The 18,525-nt window shown below is 36.4% G+C and overlaps 1 protein-coding gene and 1 long non-coding RNA gene across 3 annotated transcripts; both read left to right on the forward strand.

Annotated features, from left to right (window-relative positions):
* Nucleotides 1-29: 29 nt before the first annotated feature.
* On the forward strand, nucleotides 30-9,307 carry LOC107037135 (protein ERGIC-53). Of its 2 annotated transcripts, none has more exons than XM_015255523.1 (6): nucleotides 30-276; nucleotides 560-616; nucleotides 3,332-3,602; nucleotides 4,207-4,306; nucleotides 4,754-5,037; nucleotides 7,121-9,307. In XM_015255523.1, exons 1-6 carry the CDS (start codon nucleotides 69-71, stop codon nucleotides 7,752-7,754), a joined length of 1,554 nt encoding a protein of 517 aa, XP_015111009.1. In that variant the 5' UTR covers nucleotides 30-68; the 3' UTR covers nucleotides 7,755-9,307. The 2 variants fall into 2 exon arrangements, with proteins under 2 accessions (XP_015111009.1, XP_015111008.1); XM_015255522.1 differs by lacking the exons at nucleotides 30-276; nucleotides 560-616 and adding exons at nucleotides 1,639-1,885; nucleotides 2,168-2,224.
* A 6,639-nt stretch (nucleotides 9,308-15,946) lies between these two features.
* Nucleotides 15,947-17,754, forward strand: LOC107037057. Its single transcript, XR_001460804.1, has 2 exons — nucleotides 15,947-16,272; nucleotides 17,591-17,754. It is a non-coding gene; the product is annotated as an uncharacterized LOC107037057 (long non-coding RNA).
* Nucleotides 17,755-18,525: the final 771 nt, after the last annotated feature.

An 18,525-nucleotide genomic window follows, 5' to 3' on the forward strand; every position in this document is an offset into this window, starting at 1 on the left:
TCCGAGCGAATCAAGTGTGTTCACCACACACTCACCCAGTATCACGTCCAATAGCGGGTAGAGCGCACATGCGCTCTTGTCACTCGCCACCAACAAGTCGTACAAAAATGAAAATGGCCGCCGAAGTGAGGTGGCTGGTGTTATTTATCGGTTTATCGTTGTTTTTGTTGGCAAATGCCGAAGATGTGCATAAAAAATTTGAGTACAAATATTCGTTTAAGCCGCCCTATCTCGCCCAGAAGGACGGAAGTGTACCTTTCTGGGAGTATGGAGGAAGTAAGTCGTCATGTTTTTGGTTAGATCGGTATAACCAATAGCTCCACGTCTCCAGACGGTTGTTTTTTTTTCGACAATTTGATTGATTCTTTTTGAGAACCCGATGGAGACGATTTTTTGGATGTTTTGGGGGGGTTGGCCGGTGCGGGCGGATGGGGAGAGGGGGGAAATAGCGAAATTTTGGACACCGTATGGTTCCGGCTTTTTGACAGACGCGTCGGAGGAGCCAGTGGTTTTTGGGGGTTCGGAGTTGGAGGGTGACTGATGGTTTCTTTGGTTGCAGATGCTATTGCCAGCTCGGAGAACGTCAGGGTTGCACCGTCGTTGAGGAGTCAGAAAGGTATGTACACTTATTTTTTTGGGTTTGGGGGTGGGGGTTTTTAAGGGTGAGGGCGGCAAGGATGGGATTTTAGGGAATTTTGAGGGGTTGTTTGCGGTGGGAGGGATTTCGNAGGGAGGAAGGGCAACAAAAAAGTCCTCTAGAGAATTTTGATATCTTTTTTAGGTTTAGAGATATTTGGGGAANTCAAAACCGTCGCAGAAATTAGTTCTTTTCGGGTCCAGCTGGGCTTTTCCGGGGCTCCTAATAATAAAGTGGAGAATCCAAAAAGCTCAATAAACGATGAGATTGACTTTCTCACAATGGAAATGACTTGTGACTTTGGTCTTTTGCAACGTTCGATCCTCGTGAAATTTACTCGTTATGGGGTATGAGGCGCATGTTTTTGAGTTTCTTAAAATACCGTAAATCGTATCACGTGATGTAATAGTACATTATATCACCAGGCGATGAAAGTATTTTCTAACGAATAATCCAAGCCAAAGGCGAGGATTTTAATCACATAAATCCGAAAATTGTTTTATCGCCCTGTGACGTACAATATTTCATGTCCTTGGGCCCGTTGCTTGTTATACGAATAATCTTCGACATTTTCAAAATAAAAAGTACCCATTTTTCCCTTCGCTAAGAATCCAACCAAAAACATGGCCGTTCTCGTAGATTAATTTCTAAATCATGTACTCGACGCCGATTTGCTACGGTCCTGACGGCAGCGCAGCGCTAGTGTCGCCAGATTCCACGTGGACTGAAATGATTTAAAAAATTATCCAACTCCCTGAAAGGCCCCGTCGCATCCCCAAAAACGCGGAAGACCCAAAAGACCCAAAAACCCGGAAGCCAAATTGTTCTTAAAAAAATAATAATAAAAATCAACTCCCCGTTTTTGCAGGTGAATAAAATCCACGAGTCACTCGCGAACAGGTGTATCCGATTTAAAAACCCGTGACGTAAAATCAAAGATGGCAGCCCAGGTGCGACACGTCAGATGTTGAGTCCGAGCGAATCAAGTGTGTTCACCACACACTCACCCAGTATCACGTCCAATAGCGGGTAGAGCGCACATGCGCTCTTGTCACTCGCCACCAACAAGTCGTACAAAAATGAAAATGGCCGCCGAAGTGAGGTGGCTGGTGTTATTTATCGGTTTATCGTTGTTTTTGTTGGCAAATGCCGAAGATGTGCATAAAAAATTTGAGTACAAATATTCGTTTAAGCCGCCCTATCTCGCCCAGAAGGACGGAAGTGTACCTTTCTGGGAGTATGGAGGAAGTAAGTCGTCATGTTTTTGGTTAGATCGGTATAACCAATAGCTCCACGTCTCCAGACGGTTGTTTTTTTTCGACAATTTGATTGATTCTTTTTGAGAACCCGATGGAGACGATTTTTTGGATGTTTTGGGGGGGTTGGCCGGTGCGGGCGGATGGGGAGAGGGGGGAAATAGCGAAATTTTGGACACCGTATGGTTCCGGCTTTTTGACAGACGCGTCGGAGGAGCCAGTGGTTTTTGGGGGTTCGGAGTTGGAGGGTGACTGATGGTTTCTTTGGTTGCAGATGCTATTGCCAGCTCGGAGAACGTCAGGGTTGCACCGTCGTTGAGGAGTCAGAAAGGTATGTACACTTATTTTTTTGGGTTTGGGGGTGGGGGTTTTTAAGGGTGAGGGCGGCAAGGATGGGATTTTAGGGAATTTTGAGGGGTTGTTTGCGGTGGGAGGGATTTCGAGGAGACTGATGTGAAAGGGGAGTTGATTTTTTTGGGGGAGAAGGATTTTCGAATGTTTTTTTGGTTAATATCTCTGGAGTGGGGGGAAATAGAGGATTTTTCATAAGGACCTTTTTTGTGGAGGGGAGGAAGGGCAACAAAAAAGTCTACTAGAGAATTTTGATATTTTTTAGGTTTAGAGATATTTGGGGAAGACTGATCTTGAAGTTCACCTGTTTCTCCGAATTTCATCAGTTTTTAAAATGTTTTTTTGGTTAATATCTCTGGAATTGGGGGAAATAGAGGATTTTTCATAAGGACCTTTTTTGTGGAAGGGAGGAAGGGCAACAAAAAAGTCCTCTAGAGAATTTTGATATCTTTTTTAGGTTTAGAGATATTTGGGGAAGATTGATCTTGAAGTGGAGCTGTTTCTTTGAATTTCCTCAGATTTTAAAATGTTCTTTTGGTCAATATCTCTGGAGTGGGGGGAAATAGAGGATTTTTCATAAGGACCTTTTTTGTGGAGGGGAGGAAGGGCAACAAAAAAGTCTACTAGAGAATTTTGATATTTTTTAGGTTTAGAGATATTTGGGGAAGACTGATCTTGAAGTGAAGCTGTTTCTTCGAATTTCATCAGTTGTTAAAATGTTTTTTTGGTTAATATCTTTGGAGTGGAGAAAGATAGAGGATTTTTCATAAGGACGTTTTTTATAGAGGGGAGTGAGGGCTACAAAAATGTCCTCTAGAGTATTTTGATATCTCCTTTAGATTTAGAGATAGTTGGAAAACATCAAAGTGTTTTTAACCAAAAATCAATGTTCTCCAGTAAAAAAAAAAAATTCCCCGCTTTATAAAGTCTGAAAAAAAATCATTCTAATCCCCATTCATTTCGGCCTTGGTTCCACGAAAGAATATTTTGCTCGCTCGGCAAAAAACACGTCAAGGCCTTTCAGTCCGAAGAAATTGCTCCTCTCGCAGAATAATTGACATTTTTTTATGACTATTCATGTCCTCAGGTGCAATATGGACGAAGAAGACGACCGACTTCGACTGGTGGGTGGTAGACCTAGTGTTTCGGGTAACGGGTAGAGGAAGAATTGGTGCTGATGGTCTTGCATTCTGGTACACAGCTGATAAGGGACACTACAATGGCACTGTCTTCGGTTCTTCAGACATGTGGAACGGACTGGGGCTCTTCTTCGATTCCTTCGATAATGATAATAAGCACAATAATCCGTATATCATGGCTGTGTTGAATAATGGGGAAATGATTTTCGATCATACTAAGTGAGTTACGATTTTTCTTTTATTTTTCAGTTTTTTCTCAGAGTATTTTCATTCATGTAATTCATTGTCCATGAGACGCTCATTTTTGATGACTATGATGAATTCATGTCAGATGTTTATCATCAATTGTCATCGATTTTATCAACACCTAGAATTTATTGTAAATGGAAAGTGGAAAGTCCATTGAATTATTCGAAATAATTTAAAAAATGTCAGAAGTCTTTCGACATTTTTTCATAAATCCACTGATTTTTAAGGTAAATACATAATTACCAGTGAGACATGCTCATTTTTTTAAAGTCTTTGATGAATTATTCATGAAATTTTTAACTTTCTTCACGTTAAGTAGATTTTAAGGAATATTTTAGTGATAAGATAAGGATTTCAGGTGTCGATGATTTTTCATCAATACTATTATCATTTAAAACTGATTTGACGGAGTGAAATGGCGAAATGGGTTTATATTATCCACGATTAATTAAATGGAGCGTTCATAAATTGGACTTGATGTAGATTTTTTTTTCTTTCTACAAATATTTTTTATTTACTCAATTAAAAGGTTGCAATCCCTGAATTATTTTAATTTTTTATATTTATATTTCAGCGATGGAAGTACACAATTGCTCTCTGGATGTCTACGAGACTTCCGTAATAAGCCATTCCCCACGAGAGCTAGGATTGAATACTATAAAAATACGTTAACAGTAAGTCCAAAGGAAAAACCCCAAATTTAAAAAATTCTACTATTTTAGATTGTCCCTTCAACATATTGCATGAAAATTGTTGACATTTGAAACACAATGCAGTCTTATTTCCTCCAAAAAAAACGCAAAAACACTTTTGTCCCTTTTTTACTCAATAATTTACTCTTATTAACTGAATTACTAATTTTAATTAGAAAAATGCTGAAAAGCTCTCCGCACTTTTTATGAATATCTCCTAAATGATGCAGTTTATCAAAAAATACCATAAAACACTTTTTGTAGTACATAAAATTCTCTACAAAAAATTTCTTCCGACATTTTCCGCAAAAATTCTTTTTTCCAAAGATATCCGCAAAAAACTTCAAATTGCATTTTGTAACTTTTGAATTTTTGTGTTTTCCTAATTAATTTTGTTTTATTTTGTAATTAATTGACATTTCATTTCAGGTTTTGTTCCACAATGGAATGACGAACAACAACGACGACTACGAGATGTGTTTGCGTGCTGACAACGTCCACCTGCCCAAGCGTGGGTACTTCGGTGTGTCAGCAGCTACTGGAGGTCTAGCTGATGATCACGATGTCCTTCAGTTCCTTACGACGTCGTTGCATCCACCCGGGGAGATGGCGACAGGTGGCCGTCAAGTCTCCACCGAGGAAGAGGCAAAACTCAGTAAAGAGTATCAGGAGTACCAGGAGAAACTGGAGCAGCAGAAGAAGGAGTACAAAAAGTGGGTTTTTATCGTTTGATGGGTCAATCTTTCTTATCACTTGTCGATAAATCACTCTCGGTTGACTGGATAGGAATTTCAATTTCAATTATCTTACTTTGATAAGGGCGGAAATCATTGATGGAAAGAATTAATTTATTTGATAATTGATTGATTGATAAATAATCGAACAAAAAAATTATTGTTCCTGTCTTGAGGAATTAAGAGAAAAATTGGAAAACGTCATGAGTCAAATCTAAAAGGGTTTTATTGAATTATTATTCATTTAAATTATTTATGTTTAAACACAAGGGCCAAGTGTGATTAATGATATCTCACTTCCATAAATATCGAACGACATTCAACCCTCAAAATTTCACCTGCTGCATTCTGAAAGAATACAAAACAAGTGGCCCATTGCAGAGGTCTAAATCAAGTTAGTGTTTTTACTAAAAAATTAGCAATTTGCTTCCGAATGGATCAATCGAATTTTTAAAAAAGTGCATATTCGGTTTTCTGTTATTAATTTCAGATTAGTAGGAATCCTTCCGGAAGTTTAACCTCAGGAAAATTCAATAATTTTTTTTAAGACAATTTGAGATAAAATTTTTTAGTGAACGAATTCATTTTAAATTAGACAAATTGAGTGAAAACAAAATGAATGTAAAACTTCATATGACAATATTTCATAGTCCTGATACATCAATGTTGATGTCTCCTCGGTCGTAAGTCAATTATTTAAATTTTGTTTTTCTCCTGAATAGTTTTCCTTAAACTGGAGTTAAGATCAGTATAATTTTTTTGCTAATGAATTAGCAATTTGCTCCGGAATGGTAAATTGGGGAAGAAGATACACTAGCCATGAAACCTTAATATAATCCTTAAATGTCCCAAATGTCTAACGTGAGCTCCATATGCCCTGATTAACCATCTAACAAACACCGACATAAACTAAAATGAAACCGGTTTAAACTCTCCCTGAACATTGATTACACCATAATAAAACCTTGGTTAAACCCTGATTAACTTCCGACTAAACTCCCACTAAACCCTGGCTAAACTCCGACTAAACGCCGACTAAACCATGATTAAATCTCGATTAAATGCCTTTTAGGACCATAATTTCAAAGCAAACGATGCGATCGCCACTATCTTCGAACTCCACCGAGATAACATCCAGATGAATATTTTAAGCCATAATTGAAAAGATTTCGACGATATTTCTTGAATGGTCGTTGAAAAACTAAATTCGAAAAGAAAGTTCACATACATACGGATATGATCTATTTATTTTTTTTATTTTTTTTTATTTTTCTATTTCATTGGTTTTATCGAAGTAGTTCTTGATTTGAAACCCCTCCTCTAGCCTGCCTCCCCTCCTTTACTTTTCCTCTCATTGTTATTTGCGGTATCATGGCCGTCTTACTCTTAGCTGTGCCCCATTCGAGCTAGGACTGCACGGGAAACCATGTAAAACCCTAGTCGCACAGCCGGCCGATTGTGCAGTGCCCTAATGTATCGATCTGTCACACTGACTAGATGGAGGACACTACACTCGGCCGCTACACCGTGCCTGCCGCCCGTAATTTTTGTGCAAGCGAGGTGTTCCTAAACGGTCACCCATCCAAGTACTAACCCAGCTCAACGCTGCTTAGTTTGCATGTCCGCCGGAGCAACACCTCACCCACCTAACCATTACAGTCGGTTTCCGGATATCATCTAAATACAGCATATTCAAACTCCCGAAACCCAAATTAGTCATCGTCACCCAAAAAAATTGAAATTTCAGATTTGACGAATACAATGCTTCCATTCGAAAGCAAAAGTATAAAGAATTAATTTATTTGACAATTGATTAATATTAATGAATCAATTATTCGTAGAAAAAAAAAATTGATAATTTCTGTCTCGAGGAATCCGGGGAAAAATTGGAAAATGTCAATAGTCGAATATCACGAGTTAAATATAAAATGGTTTTATTTATTTTAATTATTTATATTTAAACGCAAGGGCCGACTGCGACATATGACGCTTGACTTTCATAAATATCAAATCCCCCATCATTCAGCCCTCAAAATTTCACCTGTAAAATTCTCCCCCGCAGAGAGCACCCAGACGACCACAAACTGGACCTGGACGACTGGTTCGAGACCGACAATCAGCGAGAGCTCCGCCAGATCTTTGGAGGTCAGTCCCAGATGTTCGAGATCCTTCGAGAGCTGAACAGGAAGCTCGATGAAGTGGTGGGTCGCCAGGAGCGCACGCTCTCCCTCATCTCTCAGGTTCAACTGGGAGGTGTCCAGGTGCCAGGGGCTCAACCAGGTGCTCCTCCCCAGCTCATCGACACAATTCGTCGTCAGGAGGTGGACGCAGTCCTCAGCAATCAGAATATCATTATGAACACAGCTCGGGAGATCAAATCCTTCGTCGGGGAAGTCAACTCCAAGGCAGAGTCCATTCTCACTAATCAGGCGAGACAACCAACGGCTCAGGTTCAGCCCATTGGCTACGACTATCAGTCGCTGGTCTCAGAGATGAGGGATGGACTCAATCAGATCAAGAGGGACGTCACGCAGACGTACGCCAAAGTCACGGGGACAGCTCCTGGGGGATGTCCCAATGCCAATTGTCTGTCTACTACCATGTTCTTGGCGTTCTTGGTCATTCAGATGGTTATTCTGCTGGGGTACAGCATCTATAAGGATAATAAGGAGGCACAAGCCAAGAAGTTTTATTAGGGGAGAGGGAAATGAACTGTGGGGATGTGGTACTATGGAATTTCGGAGAGGTTTTGAGGGGAGTCTCTTTTTTTGGATCTTGGGGATGTCTGGGGGAGGTACGGAATTTTGGGGGATTTACAGAGCTTGAAAAAAGGGGATGAGGAATTTTTTTTGTAGCTGGTGGAGGTGGAGATGTTCAGGCGAAATTGGTTGGAGAAGGGGAATGCAGATTTTGGAGATATTTTGGAATCTAGGGGATGGAGAGATGTTTTACGGGGGAATTTCAAGAGCTGGAAGAAAGGTAGAGGACTTTTTTCTATCTCCTTTCGATTCTAAAATATTTAATAATATTTTTGAGAAATGAAATTGAGCTGTTTTGTTGAAACAAAATTAGGGTTTAGTTTCTGCTTTGGATCTTGGGGGTGTCTAGGGGAGGTAGGGAATTTTGGAAAAATTGTGAGAATAAATTTTTTTGGGAAATTTCAAGAGTTATAAAAAAGAATTACAATTAAAGAATTTTCGTATCTCCTTCAGATTTCCACATATCTAGCAAAAACAGATCGATGGGAAAGTTAGCTGGAATGAAATTTGACTACTGAACCACATGTTCATTTCGTGGGGTAAAAAATGAAATTGTGGTCGCAGGGACTTATTTAATGTTCGAATTTTATCCAAATGAATTCAAATGGGAAAGAGTTGAGTGGTTCAATGATGAAAACTGATGAGTCCAAAAGGTTTTTTTTGTCAGTTACTTTACTCGATTTTTTTTTTGTAAATGTAATTATTTGGGAGATAATCGAAAAATTTGACACCTGATATTTTTGGGCTCATTGATTTTCGTCAACTTCCCACACAATTGATGTTTAATATTTTCAGAATAGGTTTCGTCCTTTACTCCCTCGCATTTTCTACACTATTTTTTTTGTAATTATCGTAGTTGTGAGAATTTTGTAAAAATGAGAAATATAAAAAAGACAATTTGAGGATTTTTTCCTCGTGAATGAATTCATCTTTTTGTGAGAGAATCATGTTTTGTTGAATAAAAATGGAAAATCAATGTTGTCGAAGTTCTTTTTTATATTATTAAGACATTTTCACAAAACAATCATTTTTTTTTTTTGGCGAATAAACAATTTTACATGGATCGTTGATATTTGATAGAAAAAACTTGGCTACTCAATCGATAATAATGGATTATTTGTAAGTAGAATCATGCCCTTAACAAAATGTTATTCTTGTTTTTTTCGAATTTTTTCATGAGAAGGCAGTGTTTGAATGCGCACATTTGGATTTTTTTCTGTTTTTGGGGAAGATCTGGACATTTTTGTAAAGAGACCTAATACTCTTCTGTTGTAATTACCATCGGATGAATTATCTTTTCCGTGTTTATCGTTTAGAATTTTTCATTCGTGATTGTACGTGAGTGTTTAAATCGTTGTGAATGTGAAATTGCAATTTATGAGAATTGTAACGAATATTCCATACGGCATAACAAATGTCATTGCATTTGTAAGAGTTTATTAAAGATTGTAAATGTATAAGATAAGGAAATAAAGTACGATCAAAAAATTCGTGAACACAATTGTTAATTTGACCCCCGAATTCTTCACAAAAATCGAGTTTCATATAATACGGGGTTTTGGGGTAAACGAATAATTTGACATGTGTAGTTGATATTTCATGAGAAAAAAACTTGGCCAATCAATTGATAATAATGGATTAATGATGAGGAGAATCATGCCCTCAACAAAGTGTAGTGTTATTCTTGTTTGTTTTTCGAATTTTTTCACGCGAAGGCAGTGTTTGAATGCGCACATTTGGATTTTTTTTATTTTTTTGGGGAAGATCTGGACATGTTTGTAAAGAGACCTAATACTCTTCTGTTGTAATTACCATCGGATGAATTATCTTTTGCTTATTTATCGTTTCGAATTTTTCATTCATGTTTGTACGTGAGTGTTTAAATCGTTGTGAATGTGAAATTGGAATTTATGAGAATTGTAACGAATATTCCATACTGCATAACAAATATCATTGCATTTGTAAGAGTTTATTAAAGATTGTAAATGTATACGATAATGTAATGTAATAAAGTATGATAAAAAAAGTCGTGAGCACAACTGTTAATTTGACCCCAAAATTTTTCACAAAATTCTCGAGAGTAAGTTTTTATTCGTTTACATTTCGTAGACTAATTCTATCTTCATGACTTTTCTTTTTTTATACCAATATTTTATTTATTGAGATATAACGACTCACTGAGATGGTTGGGCTCCTAATAGAGGAAAGAGCCAAGAATAATAGAAGAGCATTGGAGAGAAGATAAAGCTGCATCCAGTGATCGTATAAATTAAGGCGAGTATTTTGTGTGATGGGGCAGAGGGGTGGGTCGAAATTGAGATTTATGAGGGGGCATGGATGCGTAACGCTGTACGAGTTTCAGCTCTCCACACTGTCTCATCCCCAATCAAGGATGAATTGGGTGGAATCACTTTTGGGCTAATGGGCCAATGCTAATTCGAGTTGTGTCCCTACTACGGGTGAACATGAATCTTCAAGTGAAGATTTATCATCACAAAAATAAAAATGCTGAGTCTAGACATACAGTTTTTACTTCCGAATGGAAGCCTCGTAATAGTTCAAATTTACGTTTTGGATTTTTTGTGTTATATCAACCCAGTGTGATCCGAAAGGCCAAAAATGCAATTTTTACGTATGTAACAAAGTTTTTCTTCAATTGTTCGCTAATGAATGGATGGAATTGAATCTTTTTTATCTTCAATCGCTATTAATTAAAATTTCGTTCAACGATTCAGTAGCGAAGCGGTACACTGGGTCAAGCAGATTTTGACTATTGCTCAGTTTTTGACGAATATCTCGAATCTAAAAAAGATAGAAAAATGTTTGTCATGACATTTTTTGTAGAGCCAATTGAGGGTTATAAAAAAGGTCATGAGAAAAATGTTGCTATCTCTCTCAGGTTTCGATATTTTCATCAAAAACGGACCAAAATTCAAAATCGTCCTGACCCGGTTTAGCGCTTCGCTACGGGATTAGTTTTTTTAAATTTGGATATTTTTCGAAAATGGATTGTCTAACGATAACTGAAAAAAATGTTCTGAATTGATTCAATGACGGCTTAAAGAAATTGTTTGGATGTCCTTTTGAACGAGTTCGAAGATGAAACCGATAGCAATAATCGTTATTTTGATTTATTTGAAAATTTGAAAAAATTTTGAATTTTCTGAAAATCGAACTCCGGGGATATCTTTGAATATCATGCTTCAAATCAATTCAATCATAGCTTAAAATGTTTGTTCTAATGCCATTAAGTCGAAGTTAAAAAATGATTACGATAACTATATTGGTTGATTTGATTTTTATGATGATTGTTGAAAATTTAGAATTTTGCATGAATTTCCCTGAAAGTGAGCTTTCTAATGGTTTCTTCAAATGTGATGTTTCAAATTCATTCAAGTATGTATAAATAAAAATTTTCTATTAACATTTTATCGAAGGGCTGAGGGGAGAGATAGAACTGTAAAAAGATAATTGGTTGTATAGAAGAAGGGAATAATAAGAATAATGATGATGATAACATTCGACTAAGTTGAAAATCTGATAAAATTAGTTTAAAAGAAATTTTATTCAATTTAATAAAATAAAATGAACAATGAATTATATCATGATAGGAGGAAATGATGTGCAAAATAACCACTCGGAAGCACATTGCTAATTTATTAGCAAAAATAACTATACTATATGCAATCCACGAGCAATTTCCCACGTGTTTGTTTTATCCTTTTATTTTTCTAATTTTTAATTTGATTGATAATTAATAATGAATATGTTCCTGATAAAATAACGTGAAATAATTCCAAAAAGGGTTTCTCTAAAAATATTCGATGAATTACACTCTCTCAACCCGAATAATTTTCAGATGAGAAGGAAAATTGTACATTCCCTCGAATTCACCCAAAAATAAAACCCGTTCCCCCCGCCGTCATTTACACTCGCAATAAATTTCCCCGAAACATCCACGCAATCTCCCATCTCCATGTCTATAACAATGAAACAAATTTCCCCGCGCAATTTTTTATCTCCACAATTTTTTCAACTACTTTCATTTGATATTTGGGAGAGGGCCGGCCATCGCGGTTTCCCACCCACACGAGAGGGTAATAGAGGTCCACCCCCCTCTCGCTGAGGTGACAACCAATGAAATGTCTGCACTCCCGAGCGCAGAATCAGCGAGGGAATTTCCGCTTATCAGACTGAGGATTGTGTGCACCCAACGCCATTGGCCAACTCCATCCTCCAATAGTCGTTCTCAATTCTATATTGATCACGACAATGCCACTGCAGAAAAACATTTCAACTGTTTTTTCTTCCTATTTTACTGGTCTTCTATTTTTAATTTTTTTATTTTATTTGAAAGTTGTAAAGTGTTTTATTGCCATTGGGAATGACGCCATTCGGCGCTGCATTCACTAGGATTATTGAAATAATTCCGATGACTATTCTAGTTGATATTTCTGATGCTTGACATTTTTTATTCTACATTTATTCTCCCCTAAAAATTTGATGATGCAATAAGAGATGAGATACAGTAAAAAATGTAGTTTAAACATAACATTATAAAGTTATAAACATAACTTTAATTTTAATGATTAATATGTGAAATTTGTTAACATGTGAAACTCTTACTGAAAGCTAATATAATATAGTGCGAAAATAACGCAGAGTTTTATAAGGAAATGAACTTTTGAGATTATGGAGAAGATTGAAATCTACGCAGGAAAAATGAATGTCTGAATTTCAGACACCTGTTGTAGACATTTTTCAGACACTAAAAAATGTCTGAATAAAATGAAAATTTGTCTGAATTTCGAACATGAATTAAAACGTTTGAAATTCAGACGAATTTTCGTTTTATTCAAACGTTTTTTACTGTTTGAAAAATACGTACAAAAGGTGTGTGAAATTCAGACATTCGTTTTTGCAGTGTAGAAAAAGTGTCAAAAAATCAGAAAGAAAACTAAATAATAATTGTCCAATATAAAAATTATCGTTAGTGTCAAAATTTGTAATAAATAATTCATGTTAATATTCTGCGTGCTCGAAATGACGTGTTATGTCATGTTGTTATGTGGAAATACCCTAGTCAACCGAGAGACTAGTATTTAGAAAAATAATTCAGTAGCGAAGTGGTAAAACGGTACAAGTCAATTTTGACTATTGATTAGTTTTCAATGAATATCTCGGAATCTAAGGGAGATAGTAAAATTTTTGTTACAACCTTTTTTGTAGAGCCGATTGAGAGCTACAACAAATGTAATTATGGAAATTTCGCTATCTCCCTTAGATTCGGAAATATTCCTCAAAAACTCAAATGGGAGATAAGTCGACTTAAACCGCTTTACCACTTCGCTACTGAATTGACGACAAAATTGGATGAATCAATCTCTTGTATTAAGTTTTCCCTTAGGAGATTTTATCTCAGGGAAATAATAAATTGCGTCTAATCTAATCAAATCTAATTCTTTTAGGGATATTTCTGATGATCTCGATCAAAATTTGATTTCTGTGAAGGATATTAAATTTTCATCTATCAAGTTGCTTAATTTCCCTCGAGCAAATCTCATCCACTCAATCAAATATTCTTACGTGGAACATATAGTTTTCGGCAGAGCTAATTTTTTCTCTCAATGTGAGAATTCACCAAATGAAAGATATGAAAGTTGTTGCAACGGTCTAATGTGAGTACAGATAACTAAAATCACGCAAAGAACGGAAGTTATGCATGTATTCACTGGTAACGAATGTTAGCTTCTCCAGGCGGAAGTGGAATATCGGGATTCACAAGCATTCCGGAAACTCAAGTGCGACGTTCGCTTCACTCATAGACGAAATCCCACGAGTACGGAAATTTTGCAATGAACAATGAACCCAGCGAACACCGCGTGTCTCGTAATGGCGATTGTCGTCGGATGTGTCTTATATGCTTTGGTAGCGACAGCAAACAAATGCCCTACAGCTGCTCCTTTGTGCATTTAAAAATGAGCAATTCTGTGAGTAACTCTATGAGTCAAATTTTTAAAACTTGAGTGAATGGCTTAACCCAAGCATACTTGCATCATCTTCAGTCATTCATTCAGCCCATCATATTCCTCACTAATATATACTTTATGTCGCGCCGTGAAATAAGTCGAGTGTATCGCACGCTGCGCTTCGCGCAGCCTGCTCAAACCTCGACTTCTGCACGACTTGACATAAAATATTATAAAGCACTCGGTAATAAATTTGAGTGTATAGACCTCGCCTTCGGCTCGGCCTGTAAACTACACATTCGTTGAAAACGAAATTTGTGCCCTTGTACTCTAATGTACTATTTTCTCATCAATTCTGCACACGGAGAGAAATTTTCAAGAAAAATTCTAGTACGAGTACTGGAAAAAATCACAATCCACCGTTTGTGAAAAATTCTAGTGCTGTTAAGGTAAAATTTCTTGGTATTTCTGGTAAAATTTCTGGGGACTTCTGTGAAATTTTCACAGAAATACTGGGAAAAATTCACGTTTTCCCCAATAAAATTTCTAGTGCCGGCACTGGAATTTTTTCCTGGCCGTCACTTTGCGCCTCTTTTCCCGTGCTAGCACTAGAATTTTTCTAAAAAATTTCTCTCCGTGCAGGTGGAGCCCGTAACGGTATTTTGGCAATAACTTCAGACCTTCAAATTGATTTCAGAAAAATTTGTGATTCGGTTATTCTCAAGATGAGAAATTTCTTACAATGTTATTATTTCGATTCAGTTGGTTCCTAGTTATTTCTACACAGAGAGAAATATTCAATAAAAATTACGTATCTTTTCCGTAATTCCGGAGCGAAATGTGGTTGTAGGAAATTTTACGGAACTGTCACGGAATTTTTTCGGAGCGATCCGTAATTTTTATCCGAATCTCCTGTGAAAAATTACGATACCGTCACTTAAATTGTCTGAGTCGATTCCGTAATCGGTGAGTGAATTGTGAGTTCCGTAATTTTTACTGAAGATTTCTCTCCGTGTATGTAAATCTCACTTTAAAATCTTACTTCCACGGAAGAAAAAATTTAATAAAAAAACCTATCGAATTCAATTTTTCTATATAACTTATTCTATTGAGATATTTTCTATAGAATTTCCTCCTTTTCTATTTTTCTTTTTTTCTCATCAAGAAAATCAAACGAAAAAACTTAGAAAATTTGAATCGAGCAAATTCTATAGAAAATATAGGAAAAGAATAAGTTATATAGAAAAATTGAATTCTGTCGACTTTTTCTATTGAATGTTTTCTATTGAACATGTCGATAGAATCAGCCAAAAACTAATAGAAAGTTAAATAGAAATTCAATAGAATTTTCTAACGAATTCGATAGGTTTTTCTATTAAATTTTTTCGTGCGTGTCGTTTCTATTATTACAGAATAAAATTATTGGCTCAACAATTAGCTCGATTAACCCAATTTATTCGATACCTTCCACTTTTCAGTTTGACATTCAAAAGTCTGAATTTGAGATCATAGGTGTCAAAGTAAAGCTTGTTTTTGCTTCCGAGTGGAAGTCTTGTTTTTGACCGATTTTTCGATTTTCTAATTTTGATTGCAAATGGTCTAGAATGTTATGAAACGTGAACACTGATAGAAAGGATTAGTTATTGATAATGAATCGATTCGGTTGGAACCGAGGGTCTATTTCGTCTCACCAAATGTTCATTCGTTAATGGTTAACAAATGCATATTTGAGGAGCCTCAAGTTTGACTCGATTTCCACTTTTTAAGTGAACCATTCGTTAACTGTTAACGAGTATTCATTTGGTCATATTCAACTCTAGCATTCGTTAATAATTAACGAATCTCGTTTGGAGTAAATGAATCAGTCTATCAGTGTAGAATTCCTATAGAATTTCAATAGAATTTTCTAGCGAATGCGCTAGGTTTTCTCTTGAATTTTTTCATACGTGTAATGACGCAAAAAGTAACGGTCACATGCCTTCTGTCGGATAGGCTCGAACCCCTGCTTTTGTTTTGTGCAATTTCTTTACGAATGCATGTCTCTGCTAGGTCTTATCCTTATCCGTATTTGCGATAAGCACTGGAAAACAAGGGGATATTTCGAGGCCGCAGAAATTACACGGAAGATATTATAATTAGCACTACAGTCCAATGAAAACTCACGAAGACTATCACCCGACGCGAGAGAGGCGCAGATTAATTACAGTAATTACCGATGACATGCGAAGAATGGAACCTGTGTTATATAGGTTCTTCAGGCAGAGGTGGATTACCAGAATTCATAAGCATTCTGAAAGCTCAAGTGCGACGTTCCCGCTACTCATCAGAAACATCTACAAGTGCAGAAAGTTTGCAGTCCCAACCATGAACCCGGGGAAAATCCTGTTGTTCGTTATGGCGGTGGTCGTCGTATGTGTCTCATATGCTTTGGCAGAAGAAGAATGCCTCGCACCTGGGCCTGGCTGCGTCTAAAAATCAGTAAATCCGTGAGTGTCTCTATCCTGTATAAAAAAATTGGTGTTACCTTTTTTGTCAGCACTCTATTTTACCAGGGCTGTCCTTAAGCCTAGGAACAGGAATAATCTTTCCTTCAGATCCTAGAGTATGCCAATCTTTTTTTTATATTCCTTTGAAAAAGATATTGTCTGATAATATTTCTTGTATTCATAGTTTTTTTTTTCGTAATGTATAACTTAATTAGGGGAGGGTGGGGTAAAATGGCCACTTTTGATATTTAAAGAAATATTTATAACTCAGAGACAGATTTATCAATTAAAATCAGTTTAGGCTCAACACGAAGGGAAAGAATTGTTCTTTTTATTGAAAAATAAAAAAAAACATTTCACCAACAATTCAACCTGTCATTAACATTAAAAAAAAAGTCAAACGTGTTTACTACCATTTTACCCCACTCTTCCCTATGTCCTTTTCTAATCATTCTAATTTTTCGATCAAGTTCATTTCAACTGAGTGAAATTGAGACTTGAGTCCACACAGAGAGAAATTTTGTAGAAAAATTCTAGTACGAGTTCTGGAAAAAATCACAATCCACCGGCTGTGAAAAATTCTAGTGCTCTTAAGGTAAATTTTCTTGATATTTCTGGTAAAATGTCTGGGGATTTCGGTGAAATTTTCACAGAAAAACGAGGAAAAATTCACGTTTTCCCCAATAAAATTGCTAGTGCCGGCACTGGAATTTTTTCCTGGCCGTCACTTTGCGCCTCTTTTCCCGTGCTAGCACTAGAATTTTTGTAACAAATTTCTCTCCGTGCACCCTGACCAGTGATAGGCTATATCAATATCAATATCAATCAATCATAATTACCATTTAATTGTGAAGTTGTCAATTTTTACCATAAATCTTGAAATGTTAAATATTAAAGTAACCATCAATTTGTACATTTCAATTTCGAAATATTCTATCAACCAATAATTTAGGTAGGAAGATTAACGATTATTTGGATAATCGAAAATCAAGTACCTAAATTTAGAATTAGCTTGTTAACTAAAAAATTACATTTCAGTATTATCAAATATTTTATTCACTATCAATCGAAAAATTTAGCTAATAAATTCTATAATATTTTTAATTTGTTAAATATAGTTAAACTTTGAACCATATACGCAGATAATCCCTTTTTAACATTGTGGAAATTTAATATTGTTGCCTATCCCTGACCCTGACTCAAGGAAAAATTGTAACAGTCGTGTATTTTAACCCAAACATATTTGCGTCGTCTTCAGTTGCTCAATCAGCCCATCACGTTCTCCACTAATATATGTTTTGTCTCATCAATTTTACAGATAAAACCTCCCTCGGTATTTTGGCAGTGACTTCAGACCTTCAAATTGATTTCAGAAACAAATTTGATGCGGTTATTCTCCAGATGAAAAATTTCTTACGATGTTATTATTTCGATTCAGTTGATTCCTAGTTATTTCAAAATAAATCTCACTTCAAAATCTGACTTCGTCTTTACTGCTACAGAATCAAATTATTGACTCAACAATTAACTTGATTAACCCAATTTATTGGATACCTTTCCCTTTTCAGGACTTTGATAATTCATGATTCATCATTAAGTTTTGAGAACTGTTATGATAATTCAGTGAAAGGAATTATTATTGCTACGAATGCACTAATAACAATGCCCTAATAATTTAAATTGAGACAAAATTGATGAAAAACCGATTCCATTTTCTCAAGGGCATTTCAACATTACGTGACACGTGTATCGATAGTATCTGCTTCTTATCATTCCGGGAAAATATGTTTACTGCGAAGGTATAATTGTCGCAGCTAATTGTCCGAGGCCACCAAATTTAATTGTCTAAACAGTCGAAGGGGAGTTACATAACTCAAGAAGTCAACGAAATGTAGAAAACGGATATTTTTTTTTATTTTTCAAAAAAAAAACATTAATGCCCGAATCTCAATTCTGCCTCCCATCACCCTCAGTTGTACGTGTCGGATCCTTCCTGAGTTTAGTGTAAACTCTGGACTCTGGAGTCACCCAACATTACACTGAGCTTGCCGGAGTAGTCGTCCTTATCCATAACCACTGTGGCATTGCCTTTGTCCGCCGGCAGTATGATGATATCATTATTGTCCTTTAGGCTATTATTGTCCTTTAGGATAGATAATTCAATGGATTATAATTCAATTGATTAGATTAGGCCGCAAATTCAGCATCACATTCTCCTTTCCCCCCCTCTGGGTCTCCCACTGAGCCTTGCTC

This window comes from Diachasma alloeum, unplaced genomic scaffold (genome assembly GCF_001412515.2).
Source record: "Diachasma alloeum isolate Michigan unplaced genomic scaffold, Dall2.0 Dall_scaffold_00213, whole genome shotgun sequence".
NCBI lineage: Eukaryota > Metazoa > Arthropoda > Insecta > Hymenoptera > Braconidae > Diachasma > Diachasma alloeum.

Excerpts from the sequence above, each read along its gene's own strand:
- LOC107037135 (XM_015255523.1), top strand. The coding sequence starts at position 69 with ATGCGCTCTTGTCACTCGCCACCAACAAGTCGTACAAAAATGAAAATG. Across the intron at positions 617-3,331 it reads GTCGTTGAGGAGTCAGAAAG|GTGCAATATGGACGAAGAAG; the intron begins GTATGTACACTT and ends TCATGTCCTCAG. Across the intron at positions 4,307-4,753 it reads ACTATAAAAATACGTTAACA|GTTTTGTTCCACAATGGAAT; the intron begins GTAAGTCCAAAG and ends ATTTCATTTCAG.